General features: G+C 45.4%; 2 protein-coding genes and 1 long non-coding RNA gene across 3 annotated transcripts; all 3 read right to left on the minus strand.

The window, feature by feature from the left end:
* Positions 1-3,175: 3,175 nt before the first annotated feature.
* On the minus strand, positions 3,176-4,235 carry LOC141027763 (uncharacterized). Its single transcript, XM_073505139.1, has 2 exons — positions 3,627-4,235; positions 3,176-3,454 (listed from the first exon to the last, which is right to left on the minus strand). Exons 1-2 carry the CDS (start codon positions 4,233-4,235, stop codon positions 3,176-3,178), a joined length of 888 nt encoding a protein of 295 aa, XP_073361240.1.
* A 1,701-nt stretch (positions 4,236-5,936) lies between these two features.
* Positions 5,937-7,602, minus strand: LOC109736682 (uncharacterized; the record flags this gene model as incomplete). The annotated part of the gene is given in 7 exon segments (XM_040399759.2): positions 5,937-6,230; positions 6,233-6,283; positions 6,414-6,577; positions 6,751-7,014; positions 7,016-7,040; positions 7,199-7,371; positions 7,457-7,602. Coding segments are annotated over 7 exon segments (924 nt in total), but the record flags the coding sequence as incomplete, so codon positions are not given.
* A 2,769-nt stretch (positions 7,603-10,371) lies between these two features.
* LOC123494637 (uncharacterized) lies at positions 10,372-12,442 on the minus strand. The gene is made up of 4 exons (XR_012203662.1): positions 12,328-12,442; positions 11,724-11,785; positions 11,461-11,535; positions 10,372-11,014 (listed from the first exon to the last, which is right to left on the minus strand). It is a non-coding gene; the product is annotated as an uncharacterized lncRNA (long non-coding RNA).
* Between the last annotated feature and the right edge of the window lie 13,966 nt (positions 12,443-26,408).

The raw sequence follows: 26,408 nt of genomic DNA on the forward strand, positions 1-26,408 counted from the left end.
TCCATCGAATGACCACTAGGATTTCATAATTGACATCACAATACACCATATAGCTAGTCCACCACACCATGGTACACAAGTGACAAGTTTCACATGTAACCTCTAAAATCTCTAGAAATTAGCATAATAGATAGTAAATAGGCAGATAAATCATCTGAAAAACTACTGAAGCGGGAGGCGAATATTGAGCCTTCAACGTTATTGAAGGTCCTTCCAACTTTAGGCCATCACCTGTGGATGACCGCACACCCATCCTTCGCCCTCTTGAGGAAGACGTCAAATGTTATATTGTGGGTGTTTATGAATACGTGCCTTGCCTCTTGAGCATATAGGTACTTTAAGATATAATCATCGACAAATTTCTTTGAAAAGGATTGAAGCAAAGATATGCATAAATATAATTTCTTGATATTGAAATGGCGTGCATAGGAAAAACAAGGCAAAACAGATAGTACCATCATATAGTTGACTGATGTCTTCTTGATTGCGCAGACAAAGAGTTTGTTATTTTTCCTCGCTAGTTTCTTTATTCTAACAATATTTCTTAGTTTCTTAACTTGATTAATATTCATGGACATCTGGTATCTTCTTCATATGCAAACTGAGTTGAACAACGGGTCTAAACCTTTGACACCAGGACCTATATGCAAGACCGAAATATTAGCATGTTTTCTATAATTGTGCAATAATGTGCTATAAGACAAAAGACTATCCGGATGAAGCCCGGCACTCCTCCTAGGTTGGCCGTCGGCAGTACCCGACCACCCTACCGCCATCCATCGATGCGGCGACTGAATGAAGCTAGAGGTGGAGAAAAAATGCACGTCGTGGTCCGTGGAGCCTGGTTGGCACAGTTGCGAGGGCTTGGGCTGGGGCCGCGATGATGGCGGCGACAGCCACGAAGGCACGTTCATCATCGGGCTGTCGGCTGTAGTGTCAGGCCGCAGCGGCAAACGTCCAGAGGCGCCTGCAGCAGAGGACACCACACGGTTCCCATGGCATTGTAGGGCTAGGGCCTCCACCTGCGTGCTCACCGCCAGCCCGCACCATCACCGCCGCCTTCCATGTCACGCGAGGATGCGCGCCACCATCGCCAAGCGAGGTTGCCGCCCTGGGTTCGCCGGAACACGCTCTTGCTTTGCTCCCTCTCACTATCTGCGGGCGACGAGGGGGAAATGGGGATAGGGAGAGGGGCGCGCCACTGTTGATCTGATGCATCGAGTGGACACGCACGCCGCCGCCGCCATGGTCCCAGTGAACGCTCTTGTTTTTCTAACGTGGCCATTGGGGCTACTTTAAGATTCGGGATTTGGATCCAACGGCGGGCGGGCAGTTCTCTTGAACCTGGCTGGTAGCTAACGGACGCGAGTCCAGATTTCCCTAATTCATTTAATCCCAAAAAACACTAAAAAAACCAGAAAAACAAGAGTCCTGCACAGCTCTAGAGAATTTGGTATGCTTTGCTTGACTTGTTGGGTGGAATGGTACGTACTATATGCTTTGCTTGGCTGCTTGGTTGGGGATGCTTGTACTAGCAGTCTGCCATCTTGCACTTACCGAAAAAGGCTTTCGCCCCGCTTTATAAATAAAGCAACCACCGAGAACAAAGTCAACAAGGTCACACCAGAACAACACACACATCCAATGCCACTGTAGGTAAGGTCCAACACGCATGCACAAAACACTCCACGGGTTCAGCTGTGGGCACATCACAACAAGCCCAAAACAGACATAAGGGACGCACAAACAAACACGGCGCTGGTGATGATGACGAGAGAACTAATCCGGCTCTGGTGGTGGTGGGGGAAGCGGTGGAGCCATCTGGTAAGCCATCGCGCGAAGCTGGGTGATGATGGAGGTGATGGCGTCTCTCTCCCTGGGGCGGCTAAGCGGCCGCCAAAACTGCAAGTAACCAAACCATTTGAACAGAGTGTTAGTAGCGCGACGAAGAGGGATACGCTGAATCACAAGCTTATTCCTAACAGTCCACAGCGTCCAAGCTAGCACACCGATGGTCAGCAGCCTAATGTGGCGATATGAGGGTGGAAGTGCCTGGAGTTCGGCGAAGAGAGCGGGGAAGTTGTTGTGGTCCCAACTTCCACCCACTATTTCGCGGAAACAGCTCCAGAGGAACTGCGCGGACACGCAGGTGAAGAAGATATGGTTTGAATCCTCCTCAGGCCCGCAAAGCGGAAAACACCCATCGCTAGGGCCGTTGCGTTTCAGGACCTCCACGCCGGACGGAAGGCGGCCGCGGATCCATTGCCACAAGAAAATCCTAATTTTCAAGGGTAGCTGGATCCCCCAGATGGTGGAAAGAGCCTCAGACCCCGGAGAGGGGGCGATAGCCTGGTAGAGAGATTTAGTTTGCATCACGCGGGTCACCCATCGGTCGTCGAAGCCCTTCCGGAGCAGGCATTCCCGAAGGAAGGGCCAGCTGACTGTGTCATATGCCTTGTGAAAGTCTATTTTCAGGAAGACTGCCTTAAGGTGTTTGGAGTGCACCTCATGGAGAGCTTCGTGAAAAACTAGGACTCCGTCAAGGATATAGCGGCCCTGGATAAATGCTGACTGATCCGGGTGAGTGATCCGATCCGCTATTGGGGCCACCCTATTGGTGTACCCCTTCGCGAGGATGCGGAAGATGACATTAATCACCGTGATTGGGCGGAATTGGCGGATATCCGAAGCGCCCGCAACTTTGGGGATGAGGGTGATTATCCCAAAGTTAAGCCTAGTGAGGTCGATGGAACCTACATAGAACTCCTCAAACAGGGCCATCACTTCTGGCTTGATGACCTCCCAGAAGCTCTGGAAGAACTTCACCGGGAAGCCATCCGGGCCAGGTGCCGAGGACGGGTTCATGCCCTTAATGTCCGCCCACACCTTGGCCTCGGAGAAAGGGGCAGTCAGTGCCGCATTGTCTGCTGCCGAGACACAGCAGTGGGCCGGCCAGATGTCTTGCGCGAGTGTAAGCCCTTCCCGGGGGGGCAGAGAACAAGTCTCTGAAAAAGCCATCGACATGGGCCCTGATGGCCTCAGGTTGCTGCAGGAGGGCCTCTCCGTCCCAAAGAAGCGGGATGGAGTTGCGGCGGCGTCGGCCGTTAGCGATGGCCTGGAAGTAAGCGGTACTGGCATCCCCCTTGAGGACCCAATTCTGCCTACCCCTCAGGCGTCAATATGCCTCCTCGTCCGTGTAGATGACCGTGAGCTGGTCCTCCAGATCGTACCTAAGCATCCATTCGTCGGCCGAGAGACCCATGGCATCAGTGCAGAGGTCCAAGGATTGGATGGCTTCTAAGAGAGCTTTCTTCCGCTCCCGGATGTCGCGACCCACGTTGGCGCCCCATCCTTTCATAAATTGTCGCGACCGCTTAGCACAAAAATTGCCAGGAGTCGACGGCCGAGAGGGATCGATGGGGGGCATCGCATGCCTCACACCACCGCGCAACCACTGCAGCGGCAAACCCAGGCTGGTTTAGCCAGAAGGTTTCGAAGCGAAAGCGGGGCGGCTGGGGGGGACGATAGTTCTCAGGAGAGAGGAGGAGAGGGACATGATCAGATCCAATCTGAGTAATCGCTTGAAGCGAAGCTAGGGGGCAACGGATGTCCCACTCAGGGGATACCAAGACCCGGTCGAGGACCGAGCGGGTTGGATCCGCTTGACGGTTGGTCCAAGTAAACTTGGCACCAACTCTATCTAGTTCGCGAAGCCCCATATCCGCGATGCAGTCATTGAACATCTGCATCCGGGGGAAGTTGACCAAATTATTATTCTTATCTTCCTCCGAACGGATGAGGTTAAAGTCGCCGCCAACCACCACCTGTAGCTGGGCAGCCGCGACTTTCCTACGGAGCTCAGCGAGGAAGGCCTCAGAGCGGCGGTGGTCCGCCCGGCCGAAAACCGCTATGACTTCCCACTTGAAGTTCAGAGCCCGCTCGAATATCTCCATGCTAACGAAGAACCCACCCCGGTCCATGCTTCCTACCTCAAAGGTGGCATCCTTAACACCTAGAAGGATGCCACCCGAGTGACCCGTGCTCCCACTAGAAGGGAGCCAGTGCCAGGCAAATAGGTCGGAGCTCAAATGTTCGAGCTTCGAGATGGAGAATTCAGTGCGCATCGTTTCTTGGATGGTCACAATGTCGATTCGTTTGTTACGCATGTACTCAATTAGTTGGCGGCGGCGGCCATCTTGGCCGAAGCCGCGGATGTTCCAGAATAGGGTTCGCATCACGAGACCATCGAGGGGTTGCTTGACCCCAAGACTCGAGATGCGCTCTGGGCGCGGAGGGCTGCGGTGCGGGAGCGGGTGCGGCCACGGATCTCAGCAGGATCGGCCACCGCAAGCGGCTGAGCTTGCGGGGTGGCCTCAGTAGAGGGACCCGAGGCGTTCTGAAGGCGCGCGCGGGCCTCGGCTAGGCGCCCATCAAGGATTTGCCGCGCGCGAATTGCCTCTATCTGAGCTAATAGGGGCGCAATCTCTCCCCTGAACACGACGGCCGAGTTAGCGGCCACCTTTGCAAGGTGGCCAAGCGGGGCCAACTCAAGAGCAGAGAACAAACAGGTAGCAGGGGTAGCTGGGATGGACGGAGTACCTGGCTCATGGTTCCGGGCAGCGGCCCGGAGCTCTGCCCGCTCGGGGATAGGCAGAGCTGGGCTGCCCTCCGGCCTGGCTGCCTCGATCCGAGCACTGCGACGAGAGGACGTTACCAGGGTCAAGGTCGATCTGCCCCGCCTGGAGTAGGCCGCAGTCCAAGGTGGAGGCAGGGGTGCGGCCACAGGAGTGGTGACCACCGCCGAGGATCCATCGGGGCGGTGCACGAGGAGGCCAGGGGCAGGGCCGGTGGAGATGGAGTCCGGACGATGACGGGGGCCAGCGGAGCCAGGGTCATGGTGGCACCCGGGGGCGGGTGGTCAGCCCCAGGTCCGCCACGACTGGCGCGGCTGGCTTGTCGAGAGGAGTCGAGAAGAGCAGGTCCAGGACCCTCCCCACCTCCTCGGCCTGAGTATCCGCCGTGGGCGGGAGCGGGGCGGCCGGAGTCGAGTCAGCGGCGGCAGAGAGAGGCGAGGAAGCCGGAGGTGTCGGGGGGAGCGGGGATACGAAGCTGGGATGACCTAGAGGCTCACGCCGGAGGCGTCGCTGCCGTCAGCGGGAGGCGGGGGGCCGAGTAGTGTGAGCGGCCGGCCCCGGAACCACCCCTGGCGGCCGCGGCGGCAGGCTGGTCGTGAGGGGGGCTGTCCTCGGAGTCATCATCGCCCTCCCCCGAGTCGGAGTTGTGGTTGTGGCGGGGGTCTCGGTCACTGCGATGGCCCCCATGCCCCCACCATCGGGGCCACCCCCAAGAAGCTGTCGTTGGGGATGCGGGGGCGACCGATGTGGTTGGGAGGCTCGGGGGAGATCCGGAGGTCGAAGCCCTGGTCGTTGAAGAACACTCGAATCGTGGCTCGGAACTTGGACGAGCCGAGGGATTTGACCTGCCAAATGCCACGGCACTTCTAAAGTTCCCCAGAAGATCGTCAAGGGGGTGATCGTGATAGCGGCGGTCGGGCGGAAGACCTCGTCCCCTCGACTCCGTCTAGTAGTTTAGGCTAGGATTTTTAGTCCTCGCAGGGGTGAAGTTTAGAGGGTGGTGACGCTTCATGTTTGAAGCCATGTCAACTGAACAAGGCCAATGTTCTAATGAAATTCGAGATTTAATCGTCATAGACAGAAACTTGAAGGAAGTGATTGTCTTATTGTCTTGATCTAGCATCATGGAAAACGAATAATCTTGAGTTGGTTTTCCGGGCTCCGGTCTTTCTCGAGTACGTCCACAACAAAGTTTGCCGGGCGGTAAAGGTTTTTCTTTCTTTCTCAAGTCATTACGCGATTACGCCTCTAAAACATGTAAAAGTAGAAGATCTCCACAACAAAGCACAGGGTGTCTTGTAATTTTTATGTAAGTAGTCTCTCCCACTACGCGTTGATTTCTATCTAGATAAAGCTTCTCCCACATTAAGACACATCGTCATACATGTCGATGCCATTAGTTTTAGATTTCTTGTAGGGATGCAGAAACACAGTTCAAGCAAGTATAGAACACACGCACGAGACATGACATTATCATGGAGGCCGAATAATCTAGCTACTCCGTCTTGGAGGAACCAATGACTGCAATCTGAGCTTCAATGCAGCACTTTGTCTTCACGAGATAACCTTTTGAGGAGTCCTTGAAGTCTTCCAGCATATGAACTTCTCCCATCCCCATGTCGAGGCGCGATTGTTGAACTGCAACCTGCCTAAAACCCCCCAACCCCCCCCCCCCCCCCCCCCCCCCCCAAAAATGTTAATCAGGAAATATGATGATAAAAAATTGTTTTAGTATCTCAAATCTGGTCTATTGCGTGAAATTTCTGCTAAAGGGCAAACCTGATAATTTCATGTGCTTGCCAGTTTCCTGGTCTTTGATGCTTATGCTAACGTCTGCCAGGATCGCCGAGTCCTTATGGAATGTATCCGGCACCTTCGTGCTCAGGTACAGGGAGAGGTAGTTCCCATTCTTATCGGAACCAGATGGATAGAGAGCGATGGACCTGAAAATTGGAGAACACCACACGGTGTAATTCATCACTGATAAGTCGAACTCCAGCGTCTTTATTTTTTATTTTATTTTAAAAAGAAGTATGGTAGCCTCTCTGTTCAAATGAAATTCAGACAATTCTGTATAAACCCAATAATTAAGAATTAATATTATTGGTCAAGTTACCATTTGTGTCCACAGAGCTCAAACTCTGGGGAGGTGCTCGGGTTCTTCAACACAAAGAAATCACCAATGTTCCAGGTGTAGACTTGCGGGTCACTGCAGATGTTGCTAGTCTTCTGAACAAACAGCGTCTCTGACATGCCGTTACTTTCAACAGCGACAACTTTGATGAACTCGATACCGAAAACACAGCTGTCTTTGACAAGGAATCCAGAGGACTGCTCCTTAAGCGTCGCGAGGGGGATCATGCATGAGATCCCAGAGTCTGCTTGCAGCCTGAAAATTGTGGCTCACTGCAAACATAATATTCAGATGTAAGGCAATAAACAAAGAAATGATGCTTCTCTCTCTATATCTCTCTCTGTTTCATAACTGTTGTATTCCTCTTGTGAAATAAGTATCAGCCGACTAGTTGTGAACCTTAAAGAACTACTCCATGGAGCTAACGTACCTTGATGCTCTTCATGGTGCTTTCCATATGACTGGTCATATATCAGGAACTTGAAAGTTGCCTCCGCGATCAAATGGGATCTCTCAGATACTGTTTGAGCCAGCACAAGCTTAAGAGAAACATATTCATTTTTGTCGCCACTCTTTCTGTCCCTTGGGTTCAGCATCAGGTACCTGCAAATCAAGTCAAGAGAAAGGAAGGGATAGCAAAAAGTGAGAATGCATTTTGTTCATGATTGGATGCATCAAGCAACTGTACCAGTTAAGCCCCCTGATCTGAAACACACTGGAGTTGGTCCATCCTTCACCCTTATCAAGAAGTGAGGAGAAACTATCGATCCTCCATGTGAAGAACCTGTTGAGTTCCTGGCTCTGTCCCTGGTTTGACAGGCCTGCAAAGCAACAATTCGTGCATCAGTAACAGCATGAAAAGATCACAATATATAGCAGCTCAAATTACAACAGCAGACCATGCGACAGAGAAGACTCATGATTGATCCGTTAAATTAGTGCAGTCTTGTCAATTAGTGTGAAGTACTGTTTGCTATTCTCGCTCTCTACACAAGAATTTAGTGTTCTTGTGAACTATATATTGATTTGTAGAATGATAAAACTCACTGTGCCAGAATTACTCAGCAAAAGGGGCGAACTTTTTTTGTTTTGCTGCTAGGGGGCGAGCGTTATGCTAGCTTCTTTGTTCCCAGGGACTTCGGACAGAGGCAAACATAGAACTTGGACTTACGCGAACCGATTCAAGAAAAAATAGGAACTAGTTGTACCCCCACCCCATATCACATTTGACTCTAAGTATTGAAGAAAAATGTACTACTGTATATGTTACCGGGAATTTCTTAACATCTGTATGATGGTTACATTAGCCAAACAGGAGGTGCAAGAAAAAGATGAACATCTGGTTTTTATCACGGCAAAATACATTCCGTTTGTCTTTCAGTAAAATAATAATTCAACTCTTATCTGATTTTTGTCAACAGTCTGAACCTTGTTTATAAGCTGAACAGTCTAGACTAGTTCTACTTCAAGCAAGAAGCAAAAAAAAAAAAAAGATATCCTTACAGCCATGAGAAACAACAATGCTTGCATCAGTATGATGGCATCAATGATTGCAATGTATAGCAGCTCAAATTATTATCACACGAGTGGCCAAGTAAGAAGCACAAAATAAACCCTTACATGAACCAATAACACAGTTGAAAAATAATAAGGCTCCCGGACCGGATGGATTTCCGGTGGAGTTCTACAAGAAGTGCTGGCATATTATTAAGGGGGATTTGCTACCTATGTTTCATGATCTGTTCTCTGGACAGCTTCAATTATTTCACTTGAATTTTGGAACTATCACACTGCTTCCTAAGAAGACGGATGCTGTGAGAATTGAGCAGTTCAGGCCAATCTGCCTTCTCAATGTTAGTTTTAAAATATTCACCAAGGTCGGGACTAATAGGCTCACACAGATTGCGCATTCTGTGGTGCAGCACTCCCAAACTGCTTTCATGCCGGACAGAAACATCCTTGAAGGGGTGGTCGTCCTTCATGAAACGCTCCATGAAATCCATTCCAAGAAGTTAGATGGTGTCATTTTTAAGGTGGATTTCGAGAAAGCGTACGATAAGGTCAAATGGCCATTTCTCCAACAGGCATTGCGTATGAAAGGTTTTGATGAAGCCTGGCGACGCCAGGTCGAATCATTTACGCAAAAAGGGAGTGTGGGAATTAAAGTGAATGACGATATTGGTCATTACTTCCAGACACATAAAGGCTTAAGACAAGGAGATCCGATGTCCCCTATCCTGTTTAACATTGTGGTTGATATGTTAGCCATCTTGATAGGAAGGGCTAAGGAGAATGGTCAAGTGGGTGGCTTGGTACCTCATCTGATTGATGGAGGTGTATCCATCCTTCAGTACGCTGATGATACAATCATCTTTATGGAGCATGACCTGGCCAAGGCGAGAAATATGAAGCTGGTGTTATGCCTTTTCGAACAATTGACCGGGTTAAAGATTAACTTTCATAAGAGCGAGCTGTTCTGCTTTGGTAGAGCCAAAGACGAACAGGAGGCTTATAGGCAATTGTTTGGGTGCGACTTGGGGGATTTACCTTTCTCTTACCTAGGTATTCCAATCCACCATCGAAAGCTGACCAATAGAGAATGGAAGTGCATCGAAGACCGGTTTGAGAAGAAACTGAGTTGCTGGAAGGGCAAGCTCATGTCATATGGAGGCCGATTAATTCTGATTAATTCGGTGCTCACGAGTATGCCTATGTTTCTCTTATCGTTCTTTCAAGTCCCAGTTGGTGTTAGGAAAAGACTGGACTTTTATCGATCGCGTTTCTTTTGGCAGGGTGATGAGCTAAAAAGAACGTACAGACTTGCAAAATGGGATATCATCTGTAGACCGAAAGATCAAGGGGGTCTTGGTATTGAGAATCTTGAAGTTAAGAACAGATGCCTTCTTAGCAAGTGGCTGTGGAAGCTTTCTTTTGAGACTGATGCTATGTGGGCCCAAATCCTTCGCAGCAAGTACCTACAGACAAAATCCTTGTCCCAGGTCACAGTAAGGCCAACTGACTCGCCTTTCTGGAGAGGCCTGATGAAAGTCAAACAATCTATGTTTAATAGGACAAAGGTTGTTATTGGCAACGGCGCTAGTACACGATTCTGGGAGGATACTTGGCTTGGCGAGACACCCTTGGCCATTCAATATCCGTCTTTATATCGCATTGTTCAACGACGTGAGGTATTCGTTGCTACGGTGTTTCAATCCATCCCCCTTAATATTCAATTCAGACGGTCGTTAGTGGGCAATCGTTGGGAAGATTGGCTCCGTCTAGTTCGGAGACTAATGGATGTCCATCTTTCTCGACAACCCGATGAATTACGCTGGAAACTGACTAGGTCTGGAGTATTCACGGTGAAATCAATGTATATTGATGTAATTAATTCGAGCTCCATTCCTACCTCCAAGCATGTTTGGGCTGTCAAAATTCCTTTGAAAATAAAAGTGTTTATGTGGTTTGTCCATAAACAGGTTATTTTAACCAAAGATAACTTGATTAAGCGTAATTGGACAGGACCTACGAGGTGTAGCTTCTGTGATCGGGATGAGACGATCAAACATCTCTTTTTTGATTGCCCGTTTGCCAGAGTACTTTGGCGGACGGTCCACATTGCTTTTAATATTACTCCACCGAATTCTGTCACTACTTTATTTGGGACATGGCTCACCGGGATTGAGCCTGAATTAGCGAGACATATTCGTGTTGGAGTTTGCGCTTTGTTGTGGACTATCTGGACTTGCAGAAATGATTTGGTCTTTAACAGAATATCACGTATTCACTTTTTGCAGGTTATTTTCCGAGCCACGGCCGTGATCCGTTCATGGTCGCTACTCACTCCGATGGAGGCCAGGGAGCATTTGGTTACTGGATCTATCCGCTGGGAGATGGTAGCTCGGGATATCTTCAACCGGTTTGGATGGCGGTCATCTAATAGGATAGGCAATTAGTTTACCTATCTATCTTTAGCCAGCCGGTTGTGGCGTCTTATCTTGGCTAGTCTCTGTGCCCAGCCTCTTTAGCTCTGTGTGAGCTGTCTTTTTATTTCTTTTCAGTCGGAGACTTTGGAACCTTGTTGGAACCTTTTATTTCGTTAATAAGATGGCCGTATGCATCATTCTGATGCAGAGGCCGGGGAGATCCCCCTTTTCGAAAAAGAAAAAAAATGAACCAATAACACACGAATTGTCAGTAGCTCTTGTCCCGTTGGATTTCAGACTCTGCCCATGGTTTGAACTGCCTGAAACGACAACAATCCTTGCATTAGTAATAGGATCAAGAAAAAAAATACTACTCCTGTTACTGGGAATTTCTTAGCATCCTTATGATGGTTACTTTAGCCAAACAGGTGGTGCAAGAAAAGGATGAATAATGCATTTGGTTCGCCTTTGAGTAAAATAATTCAACTCTTATCTGATTTTTGTAAACAATCTGAATTTTGTTTATTAGATGAACATGAGGGAGCGGGAGCTATGTGCACCGGGCTGCCCTTTTCCGAACCTTGTTTATAGGATGAACCATCTAGACTAATTCAAATTCAAGTAAGAAGCGAAAAAGGAAATCCTTACAGCCACCAGAAACAACAATGCTTGCATCAGTATGACGGCATCAATTGATCACAATATATAGCAGCTCAAATCATTATCACACGAGTGGCTGAGTAAGAAGCACAAAATAAACCCTTACATGAACCAGTAACACACGAGTTGTCACTAGCTCTTGCCTCGTTGGTTTTCAGATTCTGCCCGTGGTTTGAGCTGCCTGAAAATAGCATCAGAGGATCACAATAGATTAGTGCAGGCTCAAATAGCATCAGAGGATCACAATAGCATCAGAGCATCAGTAATACATTTCGGTTTGTTTTTCAGTAAAATAATTCATGAATTATTATCACAGGTTGCTCAGCAAATAAAGAAGCAAAATGAAGCTAGCTCGAAAGAAATCCTTACTGCTGGAGCCAGTCACACAGGAGTTGCCCATAGCTCTTGCAATTCGTCTCTCCAGGAATCCTCTGCAACCATAAATCAACAATATATACTCTCCATTAAGAACATATGGAGTTGAGTACATTAGAAACATATGAACATGATAATCTCCAAAGGCAGTGCAGATCTCAACCAAATATCTACCGAAAACAGGAAATGAAGATCAAGAGCTCCACGAAACGTAGAAAATTGTAGGGAAGAAAATAGCACGTAGCCAAGAACTTGCTTCAGAAAATCACCACCCATTAGCAAGAAAGCCTTCCAAAAAAAGATGGCAAGTTCATCCCTTTACTTTTCTTCTCCAAACCTCACAGTATAAAATTAGATCTGTGCACATTAGAGACAAAAGAACATGATAATCTTCGAAGGCAGTGAAGGTATCGACTAAAATAATTGTTGGTGAACAAGAAATGCAAGATCAAGAGCTCCACCAACGAGGCGGGCTGAAAAGAAAAGGAGCGGCTCAATCATGATCTGTAGAAAAACCCGGTGAAGAAACACAGGAGCTTGCGTTGGAAAACCCCAAAAAAACAGAGTCCCCCCTTTCCTTTTCGTCTCCCCAGCTCACCAGTGTCGCAAAATCGCACCAGTGTCGCACAATCGCACCAGTGTCGCACCAGAATCGAAGAGACTAAAGAGGTGGGGGTCGGGATCGGGGGCGAAGCTTATTACCTCGCAGAGGCGGTGCCTTCGTCGGCCTGAGCAGCACAAGGAGGGTTTTATGGAGGTGGATGGGGCTCGAGCGCTCACTGGGTTCGATTGGGCGGAGCCCATCGGGCAGTTCAATAATGCTACGCTTACAGAGAATATACAAGAGAAGAAAGCTACAATAATGCTAGACATACAAAGAATTTAGAGTGAATACCGGTTTTTACCCCCTATTTTGACATTTTTTACACTAATTACCCCATTTAGCCAGATTTCATCCGTTTTACCCTATTTAATAAAAATGTTGCCAGAGTTTACCCTGTTTAAAATTTTATAAGCATTCTGACCGGTCGGTCACAATTATTAGTAAAACTTGCGGTTCTCCCCGTCAACCCTCCAGGACCACACCCCCCCGGACTTGACGAGGAATTCATTCTCGCGAACAAACACACCCCCTACACACACCTAGGATAGGAAAGAGATAAATGAAAGAAAAAGAAGATAGAAATGAATTGATAGAGTCAGATGATGTCACTAGCTTCAATGAAAGGACTAACGAGAACTTTAAAAGTTCTTCCTATCCCCGGAGACCGGACTCGTAGGGGGTAAGATTCGTTGTTTTCGGGGAGCTGGGCAGAAGGAAAAGAGGCTCCTAGCTAAAGTTGTCTCGGCTGAAGGTCAGAAAGAAAGCAATCGCCAGTGCTCTCAGTTCCAGCAACGAGTCTTTTCTCTCCAACTGGCATTGCCACGTTAGTGGTATTTCCTAGCTATTTTTCTCACTGCTGAACCGGGCCGTGCAGCTTCTCCCGACCGGCTCAGCCTGATGGAGGTCGCTCGCGTCATGTCCAACGCACAACGCACAAGTTGGACACGCGCCACGCTCGCCTCCTGTGGCTTCTCGTTTGCGTTGCTCGCCCCCTAATCAAACATGCAAACAATTTCGGTAAGCATCAAATTCCTCTAGCATGTTCATGATGCCTGCATCATCTGTTAACTCAACCATGGACTTCTCGTTGGGCACCTTCTTCTCATAATAAAAGTTGTCCCCAGGGTTGGAATCCAATTCCTTGATCTTTTCCTTTATTCAAAGGGAAAACTTCGTTTTTGCCACTCTAGTTTTTGCCCACTTTGCTTATACCACTCTAGAATTTGACATCTCACTTTTGCCACTCTTAGCTTTTGACAAAACATCACAAATGCCATTCCATGGCAGAAACGATAATTTTTCATTTCGCTTTTGCCACTCTTAGCTTTTGCAATGTATCATAATTACCACTCTGAAAATTTTGCTTTTGCCACGGAATGGCAAAAGTGATATATTGTCAAAAGCTAAGAGTGGCAAAAGTGAAATGTCGATTCTACAGTGGCATAAGCAAAGTGGGCAAAAGCTAGAGTGGCAAAAACAAAGTTTTCCCTTATTCAAAATAACTAATGAAATCCCTCTCAATCATCTCTTGCTCTGGATTATTGTATCGACTGACATGTAAAATATGCCTAACACTCCACATCTTGGTTGCCATCCGCTTTGTGCAAGAAAAATAAAAATGAATAGTGGTTGCAATCATAATAAATCATAATCTACTATAATAAGGTAAATTCCTTTATAGCTAGCAAGTGGATCTGGAGTGCTGACTAACTCTGAATGTCCCGTATATGTACTTGAATTGCTAATAATCTAAGAAATGATTGTTCAAATTAATACTTTCTGTTGACAAGGACAATTTTGTCAGTACCTTGCCATAGTATATTGCAGCATATGATTTATTTTACTGATAGGACGTCACCTCAGGTAACCAAGTTGTCGTTTCCCCCTTGGGGCGTCTTTCTTGGAGGTGTACGCAGGCTTGAGGGACCACTGGACGACGTCTTTGATAGAGCGGTGCTTCATCATGCACTTTGATGGTGACATATCTCGATGGCATGGCACTCTGGAGATTAGGCGTCTCATGTGCGATGATGGACTTGGGCAGGAGGGTGACGCTGTCTGGCGTCGACGGCAGCTAGACCGGGCAAGATAGATGCAGCAGTACATCTCTGAAGATGGATTGGTGGCAGGTGGCTGCGGCGGCCTCATACCCGGTAGGCGTCCTGGTTGAGGAGTGCGCCAGACTGGTGGGTGCCCCATACCCGGCAGGCGTCCTGGTTGGGACCTCAGGTCTTAGATGTTAGTTTTGGCTGCGAGGTCTGTTTGGTATTAGGCCCAGACTATCAGCATCCCTTCATCAACTGGATAGGAGTAGCGACAGATGTTTCCTAGACGGTGGCTTTAGTCTTACTGTTGTATGAATTTGTAAGGTCTTGTGTGAATAATTATAAAGTGGTTGCATGCATCGTCCAGATGCAGAGGCCGGGGGTCCTCCTCCTTTTCTAAAAAAAACCTCAGGTAACCAAGTATTACTAGACAATATTATTCAAGCTTCAACCCCTCAGGTTGAGTAATAGACACGGCTATATCTCGAGACAGAGCACAATGGTGGATACAAGGTGAGAATCTGACAAATAGTTGGATATTTGATGGTCATGGTGGATGAACTAGGCGACCTGCTCCAGATGTTTCGAGATTCCCTTTCCCAGTTATTATTGATTTCATACTTTAGCGAACTCATCCAAAAGTGTGAACTGATGGAGAGAGACGGGCAATATATTTAAAACACTGCCCCTCACATCTAAGTTATTTTAGTCCTTCGACGTCGGATCGATGTAGGCCGCATAATCGTTTTTAATAATGTGTTGGCAGTGTCTTGTACTTAAGACCTCTTAGCTCTGATACCATATTGAATTCATGCTTCAGCTCACTCATCCAAAAGTCCGAACTGATGGAGAGAGACGAGCAATATATTTCAATTGTTATATATTGTGTAATTTGTGGAGCTTGTGCAGCCTACTGATTACTTCCTTGGATGATTCAGAAATGGAGCAGCAATGATCCTCGCCCTTTTCCCCAGAGCTGACCCTAGGTTATCGAACCCACGGGAGGATGGTCCCTTGAAGCTAGGGTGTTAAGAAAGCTTTTGTTAAAGAAAAGCAATTTCGGCTTTTGGCCAGATCAAAATCAAACAAACTGTAGGAGAACACTTATAATAAAAATAGGTACGGGTATGAGGTCTTAATGCTTATAATTATGTATTTGTGATAGGACCAAATATGATCTTTATTTGTGCACTGGAAGTTGCCCATCGAGACGTGCTTGTTACGAACCGAAGTGAGGATGTGTCCAAATTATGTCTTGACTGGCACGCGTCTTGCATCAAGAGTCAGCTGTCCAACCGAAGGCCCTACCCGTCTTACAGGGTTACCTCGATAATAAGATTGCAATAATCAGACAAGAGCATTGGGCATTTAATTATTACACCTCTCAAATCCCCGAAGATAGGATCCGTGTTTCCGTACTAAATCTTTCTGTCACTGGTGTTTAGAATAACACTTCACGGTCTCTCTGTCCTTAGCCTCCTCGTGACTCGTCCTTCATGATCCTGGGTACCTACAGGGATGATGAACACGAAAGAGAGAAGAGACATCTACAGAACAATTTTATTTCACACATACGGGACGTTAATTCAACCACTTCCATTGATCCCTTCAACAGATACAACGGGTTGCAAGGATATTGCCTCAACCCATGCCTTACTAGCCTACTCACACATGGAGATGATATCACACGAAGAACACATCGTGAATGTAGATTGACTGAGAATATGTCTTACAGTGGATGTCGTTTGTGATACACGATTACAAGTATGATCAGGAGGTGGAAGAACTAGGGTGGAGATGGTGGCTATGAAGATGGAAATGGAGGCGGCTAGGGTTGGTCAAGGTGGATGAGGATGACTCTGTTCTGGTTCTTCTCGCGGACGTTTGGTTGACCTTTTGGCCTCCACCCCTTTATAAAAGTTGTTCAGGTGGATGAGGAGCCTCAGTTTTCGGGGCATACGAGCGGTTGTGGTCGTATGGAACGCCGTCTTCTGCTCAGGACTTGCTGGCGCGCCCTCTCCTGATTTCCTCTATCTCCTCTGTTGGGGATATAACCGCGCGATATAACCCGCCATATTGGGCCAGGTCATACTGGTGGTGGCTTAGAGAGCATAACCCAGGGCGGGCCATGGCGTCCAGGAGCAAGATTAGCAGGGTGGGTCACAGAGTGGACCGGTTCAACGTGCGATGTCCGAGGATGGCGGCTAATGGCTCGGAAGGCAAGTCGCCCTGGAGTTTCCTTGCTTAGAGAACAAGGCAGGTGAGAAACAGACTAAGTCACGGGCCATAGTACGACCCGGACTCTTGTAAGCCCATGGCCTCGACCTGTATATAAAGGCGAGTCCCTGAGGCAGAAAGATTAAGTTACAATCGATCAATAGCTAGGTCAAGCGAATCCGCTCCCATGTAATTGAACATCCAGCAATAGATCATAAACAAGATGTATGCTATTACCTCGATCGTGAGGGGCCGAACCTGGGTAATTCGTGTCTCTCGATTCCGATTGATGTCTACTACATAACCTTCTTCTTGTAGACGTTGATGGGCCTCCAAGTGCAGAGGTTTGTAGGACAGTAGCAAATTTCCATCAAGTGGATGACCTAAGGTTATCAATCTGTGGGAGGCGTAGGATGAAGATAGTCTCTCTCAAACAACCCGGCAACCAAATAACAAAGAGTCTCATGTGTCCCCAACACACCCAATACAATGGTAAATTGTATAGGTGCACTAGTTCGGTGAAGAGATGGTGATACAAGTGCAATATGGATGGTAGATATAGGTTTTTGTAATCTAAAAATATAAAAACAGCAACGTAACTAATGATAAAAGTGAGCACAAACGGTATTGCAATGCATCGAAACAAGGCCTAGGGTTCATACTTTCACTAGTGCAAGTTCTCTCAACAAGGGTAACATAATTAGATCATATAACAATCCCTCAACATGCAACAAAGAGTCACTCCAAAGTCACTAATAGCGGAGAACTAACGAAGAGATTATTGTAGGGTACGAAACCACCTCAAAGTTATTCTTTCCGATCAATCCATTGGGCTATTCCTATAAGTGTCACAAACAGCCCTAGAGTTCGTAGTAAAATAACACCTTAAGACACAACTCAACCAAAACCCTAATGTCACCTAGATACTCCAATTTCACCTCAAGTATCTGTGGGTATGATTATACGATATGCATCACACAATCTCAGATTCATCTATTCAACCAACACAAAGAACTTCAAAGAATGCCCCAAAGTTTCTACCGGAGAGTCAAGACGAAAACGTGTGCCAACCCCTATGCATAGATTCCCAAGGTCATGGAACCCGCAAGTTGATAACCAAAACATACATCAAGTGAATCAATAGAATACCCCATTGTCACCATGGGTATCCCACGCAAGACATACATCAAGTGTTCTCAAATCCTTAAAGACTCAATCCAATAAGATAACTTGAAAGGGAAAACTCAATCCATTACAAGAGATAGAGGGGGAGAAACATCATAAGATCCAACTATAATAGCAAAGCTCGCGGTACATCAAGATCGTGCCAAATCAAGAACACGAGAGAGAGATCAAACACATAGCTACTAGTACATACCCTCAGCCCCGAGGGTGAACTACTCCCTCCTCGTCATCGAGAGCGCCGGGATGATGAAGATGGCCACCGGTGATGATTCCCCCCTCCGGCAGGGTGCCGGAATAGGGTCCCGATTGGTTTTTGGTGGCTACAGAGGCTTGCGGCGGCGGAACTCCCGATCTAGGTTTCTTTTCGGGGTTTTATGTATTTGTAGGAATTTTTGGTGTCGGTCTCACGTCAGGGGGTCTCCGAGTCATCCATGAGGCAGGGGGCGCGCCCAGGGGGGTAGGGCGCACCCTCCACCCTCGTGGATGGCTCGGGACTCTTCTGGCCCAACTATTTTACTCTGGGGGGTTCTTTTGGTCCATAAAAAATCATCAAAAATTGGCACGTCAATTGGACTCCGTTTGGTATTCCTTTTCTGTAAAACTCAAAAACAAGGAAAAAAACAGAAACTGGCACTGGGCTCTAGGCTAATAGGTTAGTCCCAAAAATCATATAAAATAGCATATAAATGCATATAAAACATCCAAGATGGACAATATAATAGCATGGAACAATCAAAAATTATAGATACGTTGGCCAGAAGAGTCCCAAGGCACCCATGAGGGTGGGGGGCATGCCCTACCCCCTGGGCGCGCTCCCCCTACCTCGTGGCCGCCTCGGAGACCCCCCTGACTTGTTCCCTACGCCAAAACCTCTTATATATACCCAAACTTCCAGAACATAACCTAGATCGGGAGTTCCGCCGCCGCAAGCCTCTGTAGCCACCAAAAACCAATCGGGGCCCTATTCCGGCACCCTGCCAGAGGGGGGATCCCTCACCGTTGGCCATCTTCATCATCCCGACGCTCTCATGACGAGGAGGGAGTAGTTCACCCTCGAGGCTAAGGGTATGTACCAGTAGCTATGTGTTTGATCTCTCTCTCTCTCTCTCTCTCTCTCTCTCTCTCTCTCTCTTGTGTTCTTGATTCGGCACGATTTTGATGTATCGCGAGCTTTGCTATTATAGTTGGATCTTATGTTGTTTCTCCCCCTCTACTCTCTTGTAATGGATTGAGTTTTCCCTTTGAAGTTATCTTATCGGATTGAGTCTTTAAGGATTTGAGAACACTTGATGTATGTCTTGTGTGGGATACCCGTGGTGACAATGGGGTATTCTATTGATTCACTTGATGTATGTTTTGGTGATCAACTTGCGGGTTCCGTGACCTTGGGAATCTATGCATAGGGGTTGGCACACATTTTCGTCTTGACTCTCCGATAGAAACTTTGGGGCACTCTTTGAAGTACTTTGTGTTGGTTGAATAGATGAATCTGAGATTGTGTGATGCATATTGTATAATCATACCCACGGATACTTGAGGTGACATTGGAGTATCTAGGTGACATTAGGGTTTTGGTTGATTTGTGTCTTAAGGTGTTATTCTAGTACGAACTCTATGATAGATCGAACGGAAAGAATAGCTTCGTGTTATTTTACTACGGACTCTTGAATAGATCGATCAGAAAGGATAACTTTGAGGTGGTTTCGTACCCTACAATAATCTCTTCGTTTGTTCTCCGCTATTAGTGACTTTGGAGTGACTCTTTGTTGCATGTTGTGGGATAGTTATATGATCCAATTATGTTATTATTGTTGAGAGAACTTGCACTAGTTACAGTATGAACCCTAGGCCTTGTTTCCTAGCATTGCAATACCGTTTACGCTCACTTTTATCATTAGTTACCTTGCTATTTTTATATTTTCATATTACAAAAACCTATATCTACCATCCATATTGCACTTGTATCACCATCTCTTCTCCGAGCTAGTGCACCTACACAATTTACCATTGTATTGGGTGTGTTGGGGATAGAAGAGACTCTTTGTTATTTGGTTGCAGGGTTGGTTGAGAGAGACCATCTTCATCCTACACCCCCCACAGATTGATAAACCTTAGGTCATCCACTTGAGGGAAATTTGCTACTGTCCTACAAACCTCTGCACTTGGAGGCCCAACAACGTCTATAAGAAGAAGGTTGTGTACTAGACATCAAGCAGTTTCTGGCGCCGTTGCCGGGGAGGTGAGTGCTTGAAGGTATATCTTTAGATCTTGCAATCGAATCTTTTAGTTTCTTGTTTTATCACTAGTTTAGTTTATAAAAGAAAACTACAAAAAAATGGAATTGAGGGTGCCTCATATGCTTCATCTTTTTAATGTCTTTTGTGAAAATAAGGATTCCGATAATTGTGCTCAAGTGCTAGAAGAAGGATGCATTAGAATGTTTGGCACTAAATATTTGAATGATGAGCATGATTGCAATGTTGCTAGTATGAATTCTATGAATATCCATGATGCTAATGATATGCGAAGCCACAAGCTTGGGGATGCTATGTTTGATGAAGATGATATTTTTAGTCCCCCAAGTTTTGATGAGAAAATTTATTATGATGATAGCATGCCTCCTATTTATGATAATTATACTGATGAAAGTGGGTTTGGAAGAGTGTCAACTTTAGTAAGTAATGATCCCACTATTTTGGAGGATGTTGAATATTATTGTGATAATTATGAAAGGGGATTTGGAGAGGTCATGACTTTATTTAGTGATGAATCCACTATTTCGGAAGAGGTTCCAATTGGTTATGAGAACAAAGTTGCTATCTATGATGATTATTGTGATGACATGTATGCTATAAAGAATAATGATTACCATGAAACTTGTCAGTATGATTTTAATTTTCAATTGGATTATGCCTCACATGATAGTTATTTTGTTGAGTTTGCTCCCACTACTATTCATGAGAAGAAATTTGCTTATGTGGAGAGTAGTAAAATTTATATGCTTGTGCATCATGAGAAGAATGCTTTATGTGATGGTTATATTGTTGAATTCATTCATGATGCTACTGAAAATTATTATGAGGGAGGAACATATGCTTGTAGGAATTGCAATAATATCAAGTTTCCTCTCTATGTGCTTAAAGATTTGAAGTTATGCTTGTTTTGCCTTCCTACGCTAGTTGATTATTGTTCCCATAAGTTGTTTGCTCACAAAATTCATATTCATAGGAAGTGGGTTAGACTTAAATGTGCTAGTAATATTCTTCATGATGCTCTCTTTATGTTTCAATTCTTATCTTTTATGTGAGCATCATTAAAATCATCATGCCTATCTAGGGGCGTTAAACGTTAGCACTTGTTGGGAGGCAACCCAATTTTATTTTTGTTCCTTGCTTTTTGTTCCTATTTAGTAATAAATCATTCATATAGCCTCTGTTTAGATGTGGTTTTATGTTTTAATTAGTGTTTGTGCCAAGTAGAACCTTCGGGAAGACTTGGGTGAAGTCTTTATGATCTTGCTGTAAAAAACAGAAACTTTAGCACTCACGAGATTAGCTGCCATTTTTTTTACTGCAGAGTGATTTTAGGTTGATTCTTTTTCCAGATGATTAATAGACAAATTCCTCAGGTCCACCAATTTATTTCAGAATTTTTGTAGTTCCAGACGTATTCGAATGATACAGATTACTACAGACTGTTCTGTTTTTGACAGATTCGGTTTTCTATGTGTTGTTTGCTTATTTTGATGAATCTATGAGTAGTATCGGAGGGTATGAACCATAGAGAAGTTGGAATACAGTAGATATTACACCAATATGAATTTAGAATGAGTTCACAACATTACCTAAGTGGTGATTTATTTTCTTATACTAACGGAGCTTACGAGTTTTCTGTTAAGTTTTGTGTTGTGAAGTTTTCAAGTTTTGGGTAAAGATTCGATGGACTGTGGAATAAGGAGTGGCAAGAGCCTAAGCTTGGGGATGCCCCGGATGGCATCCCCTCTTTCGTCTTCGTTCATCGGTAACTTTACTTGGAGCTATATTTTTATTCACCACATGATATGTGTTTTGCTTGGAGCGTCATTTTATTTTATTTTGTTTTGCTTGCTGTTTGAATAAAATAACAAGATCTGAAATTCTTAAATGTTAGAGAGTCTTCACATAGTTACATAATTATTCAACTACTCATTGATCTTCACTTATATCTTTTGGAGTAGTTTGTCGTTTGCTCTAGTGCTTCAGTTATATCTTTTTAGAGCACGGTGGTGGTTTTATTTTATAGAAATTATTGATCTCTCATGCTTCACTTATATTATTTTGAGAGTCTTTTAGAACAGCATGGTAATTTGCTTTTGTTATAAAATTAGTCCTAATATGATGGGCATTCAAGATGGGTATAATAAAAACTTCCATATAGAGTGCATTGAATACTATGAGAAGTTTGATACTTGATGATTGTTTTGAGATATGAAGATGGTAATATTAGAGTCATGCTAGTTGAGTAATTGTGAATTTGAAAAATACTTGTGTTGGAGTTTGCAAGTCCCGTAGCATGCACGTATGGTAACCGTTGTGTAACAAATTTGAAGCATGAGGTGTTTCTTTGATTGTCCTCCTTATGAGTGGCGGTCGGGGACGAGCGATGGTCTTTTCTTACCAATCTATCCCCCTAGGAGCATGCGCGTAGTGCTTGGTTTTGATGACTTGTAGATTTTTGCAATAAGTATGTGAGTTCTTTATGACTAATGTTGAGTCCATGGATTATACGCACTCTCACCCTTCCATCATTGCTAGCCTCTTCGGCACCGTGCATTGCCCTTTCTCACCTCAAGAGTTGGTGCAAACTTCACCGGTGCATCCAAACCCTGTGATATGATATGCTCTATCACACATAAATCTCCTTATATCTTCCTCAAAACAGCCACCATACCTACCTATTATGGCATTTCCATAGCCATTCCGAGATATATTGCCATGCAACTTTCCACGGTTCCGTTTATTATGACACGCTTCATCACTGTCATATTGTCTTGCATGATCATGTAGTTGACATCGTATTTGTGGCAAGGCCACCATGCATAATTTTTCATACATGTCACTCTTGATTCATTGCCTATCCCGGTACACCGCCGGAGGCACTCATATAGAGTCATACTTTGTTCTAGTATCGAGTTGTAATCTTTGAGTTGTAAATAAATAGAAGTGTGATGATCATCATTATTAGAGCATTGTCACGAAGAAAAGAAAGGCCAAATAAATAAAATAAAAAAGAAAGGCCAATAAAAAAGGAAAGGCCAAATAAAAAATAAAAAAGAGAAATAAAAGGGACAATGCTACTATCCTTTTTCCACACTTGTGCTTCAAAGTAGCACCATGATCTTCATGATAGAGAGTCTCTTATATTGTCACTTCTATATACTAGTGGGAATTTTTCATTATAGAACTTGGCTTGTATATTCCAACAATGGGCTTCCTCAAATGCCCTAGGTCTTCGTGATCAAGTAAGTTGGATGCACACCCACTTAGTTTCTTTTGTTGAGCTTTCATACATTTATAGCTCTAGTGCATCCGTTGCATGGCAATCCCTACTCCTCGCATTGACATCAATGGATGGGCATCTCCATAGCTCGTTGATTAGCCGCGCCGATGTGAGACTTTCTCCTTTTTTTGTCTTCTCCACACAACCCCCATCATTATATTCTATTCCACCCATAGTGCTATGTCCATGGCTCTCGCTCATGTATTGCGTGAAAGTTGAAAAAGTTTGAAAATACTAAAGTATGAAACAATTGCTTGGCTTGTCATCGGGGTTGTGCATGATGAGAGCATTTTGTGTGACAAAAATGAATCATAGCCAAACTATATGATTTTGTAGGGATGAGCTTTCTTTGGCCATGTTATTTTGAGAAGACATAATTGCTTAGTTAGTATGCTTGAAGTATTGTTTTTTATGTCAATATTAAACTTTTGTCTTGAATCTTATGGATCTGAATATTCTTGCCACAATAAAGAAGATTACATTGATAAATATGTTAGGTAGCATTCCACATCAAAAATTCTGTTTTTATCATTTACCTACTCGAGGATGAGCAGGAATTAAGCTTGGGGATGCTTGATACGTCTCCAACGTATCTATAATTTTTGATTGTTCCATGCTATTATATTATCCATCTAGGATGTTTTATATGCATTTATATGCTATTTTATATGATTTTGGGACTAACCTATTAACCTAGAGCCCAGTGTCAGTTTCTGTTTTTTCCTTGTTTTGAGTATCGAAGAAAAGGAAAACCAAACGGAGTCCAATTGACCTGAAATTTCACGGAGATTATTTTTGGACCAGAAGAAGCCCACGGAGTATCGGAGATGGGCCAGAAGAGTCCCGAGGCACCCACGAGGGTGGGTGGCACGCCCTACCCCCTACCTTGTGGCCGCCTCGGAGACCCCCCTGACTTGTTCCCTACGCCAAAACCTCTTATATATACCTAGACTTCCAGAACATAACCTAGATCGGGAGTTCCACTGCCGCAAGCCTCTGTAGCCACCAAAAACCAATCGGGACCCTGTTCCGGCACCCTGCCGGAGGGGGGATTCCTCACCGGTGGCCATCTTCATCATCCCGGCGCTCTCCATGACGAGGAGGGAGTAGTTCACCCTCGGGGCTAAGGGTATGTACTAGTAGCTATGTGTTTGATCTCTCTCTCTCTCGTGTTCTTGATTTGGCACAATCTTGATGTATCGCGAGCTCTGCTATTATAGTTGGATCTTATGATGTTTCTCCCCCTCTACTCTCTTGTAATGGATTGAGTATTCCCTTTGAAGTTATCTTATCGGATTGAGTCTTTAAGGATTTGAGAACACTTGATGTATGTCTTGCGTGGGATGCCCGTGGTGACAATGGGGTATTCTATTGATTCACTTGATGTATATTTTGGTGATCAACTTGCGGGTTCTGTGACCTTGGGAATCTATGCATAGGGGTTGTCACACGTTTTCGTCTTGACTCTCTGGTAGAAACTTTGGGGCACTCTTTGAAGTACTTTGTGTTGGTTGAATAGATGAATCTGAGATGATGCATATCGTATAATCATACCCACGGATACTTGAGGTGACATTGGAGTATCTATGTGACATTAGGGTTTTGGTTGATTTGTGTCTTAAGGTGTTATTCTAATACAAACTCTATGATAGATCGAACGGAAAGAATAGCTTCGTGTTATTTTACTACCGACTCTTGAATAGATCGATCAAAAAGGATAACTTTGAGGTGGTTTCGTACCCTACAATAATATCTTCGTTTGTTCTCCGCTATTAGTGACTTTGGAGTGACTCTTTGTTGCATGTTGAGGGATAGTTATATGATCCAATTATGTTATTATTGTTGAGAGAACTTGCACTAGTGAAAGTATGAACCCTAGGCCTTGTTTCCTAGCATTGCAATACCGTTTACGCTCACCTTTATCATTAGTTACCTTGTTGTTTTTATATTTTCAGATTACCAAAACCTATATCTACCATCCATATTCACTACAAAAAAATACACTTCCGTGATGATACGTGTTTGTCACAGTAGGTCACGTTTTCTGTCATACATGTACATCCATGACGATTTTATGACAGAATCAAGATAGTCATACCTGTGCTGTCGTAGAAGTGTTCCATGACATTACCAAATTTATCATCACGGAAGTGTCCACTTCCATGACGATAAATCGCACGTCACATAAGTGCTTTCGTCAAGGGTGACCAACACGTGGCATCCACCGTAACGGAACGCTGTTAAGCTATCGGGTCCGGTTTTGGATCCGATAACCCATTAACAGCCCCGACCATTAGGGATTTTCCACGTGTAAAATCATCATTGGCTGGAGGAAACACGTGTCGGCTCACCGTTGGGACAGGTGTCACTCATCCAATGGGCGAGATGCGCTTATGAAATGTTGACACGTGGACCGGCCCAAAAGTGGCCCATAAAGTTTAAATGGGCCGGCCCATCTAAAGGCCCACAAGATTTTGCGGTCCATAATGGGCCGGCCCAGCAAAAGGCCCACGAGATTTTGCATAACATAATGGGCCGACCCAGCTAAAGGCCCACGAGATTTTGCGGGCCATAATGGGCCGGCCCAGCTAAAGGCCCGTGAGATTTTGCGGACCATAATGGGCCGGCCCAGCTAAAGGCCCACAAGATTTTGCGGACCATAATGGGCCGGCCCAGCTAAAGGCCCATGAGATTTCGCCGACCATAATGGGCCGGCCCAACTGAAGGCCCAAAAGATTTTGATGACACTAGTACGCCAGCCCATTAACAGGCTGCCATGTTTTGGGCCAAATGCCGGCCCATATTTGATCCGGTACATTAACAGTCTGCCACGTCCCGGGCCTAATAAAGGCCCATATGTGATCCAGCCCGTTAAAAGCCTACCACGTTGTGGGCCAAATTACGGCCAAGATTAGGTCTAGCCCTTTGAGAGGCTTTGGGCTAAATTATGGCCCATGTCAGATTCGGCCCGTCAACTGGACGCTATGCTTTTGGTCCCACTTGATAAAGGCCCATTTAGTAATTCGGCCTGATATTAGTTTCGGCCTGTTAAAGGCCCGTTTAACATTTTGGCCCTATATATATTTTGGC

This window comes from Aegilops tauschii, chromosome 1, assembly GCF_002575655.3.
Source record: "Aegilops tauschii subsp. strangulata cultivar AL8/78 chromosome 1, Aet v6.0, whole genome shotgun sequence".
NCBI classification, from domain to species: domain Eukaryota; kingdom Viridiplantae; phylum Streptophyta; class Magnoliopsida; order Poales; family Poaceae; genus Aegilops; species Aegilops tauschii.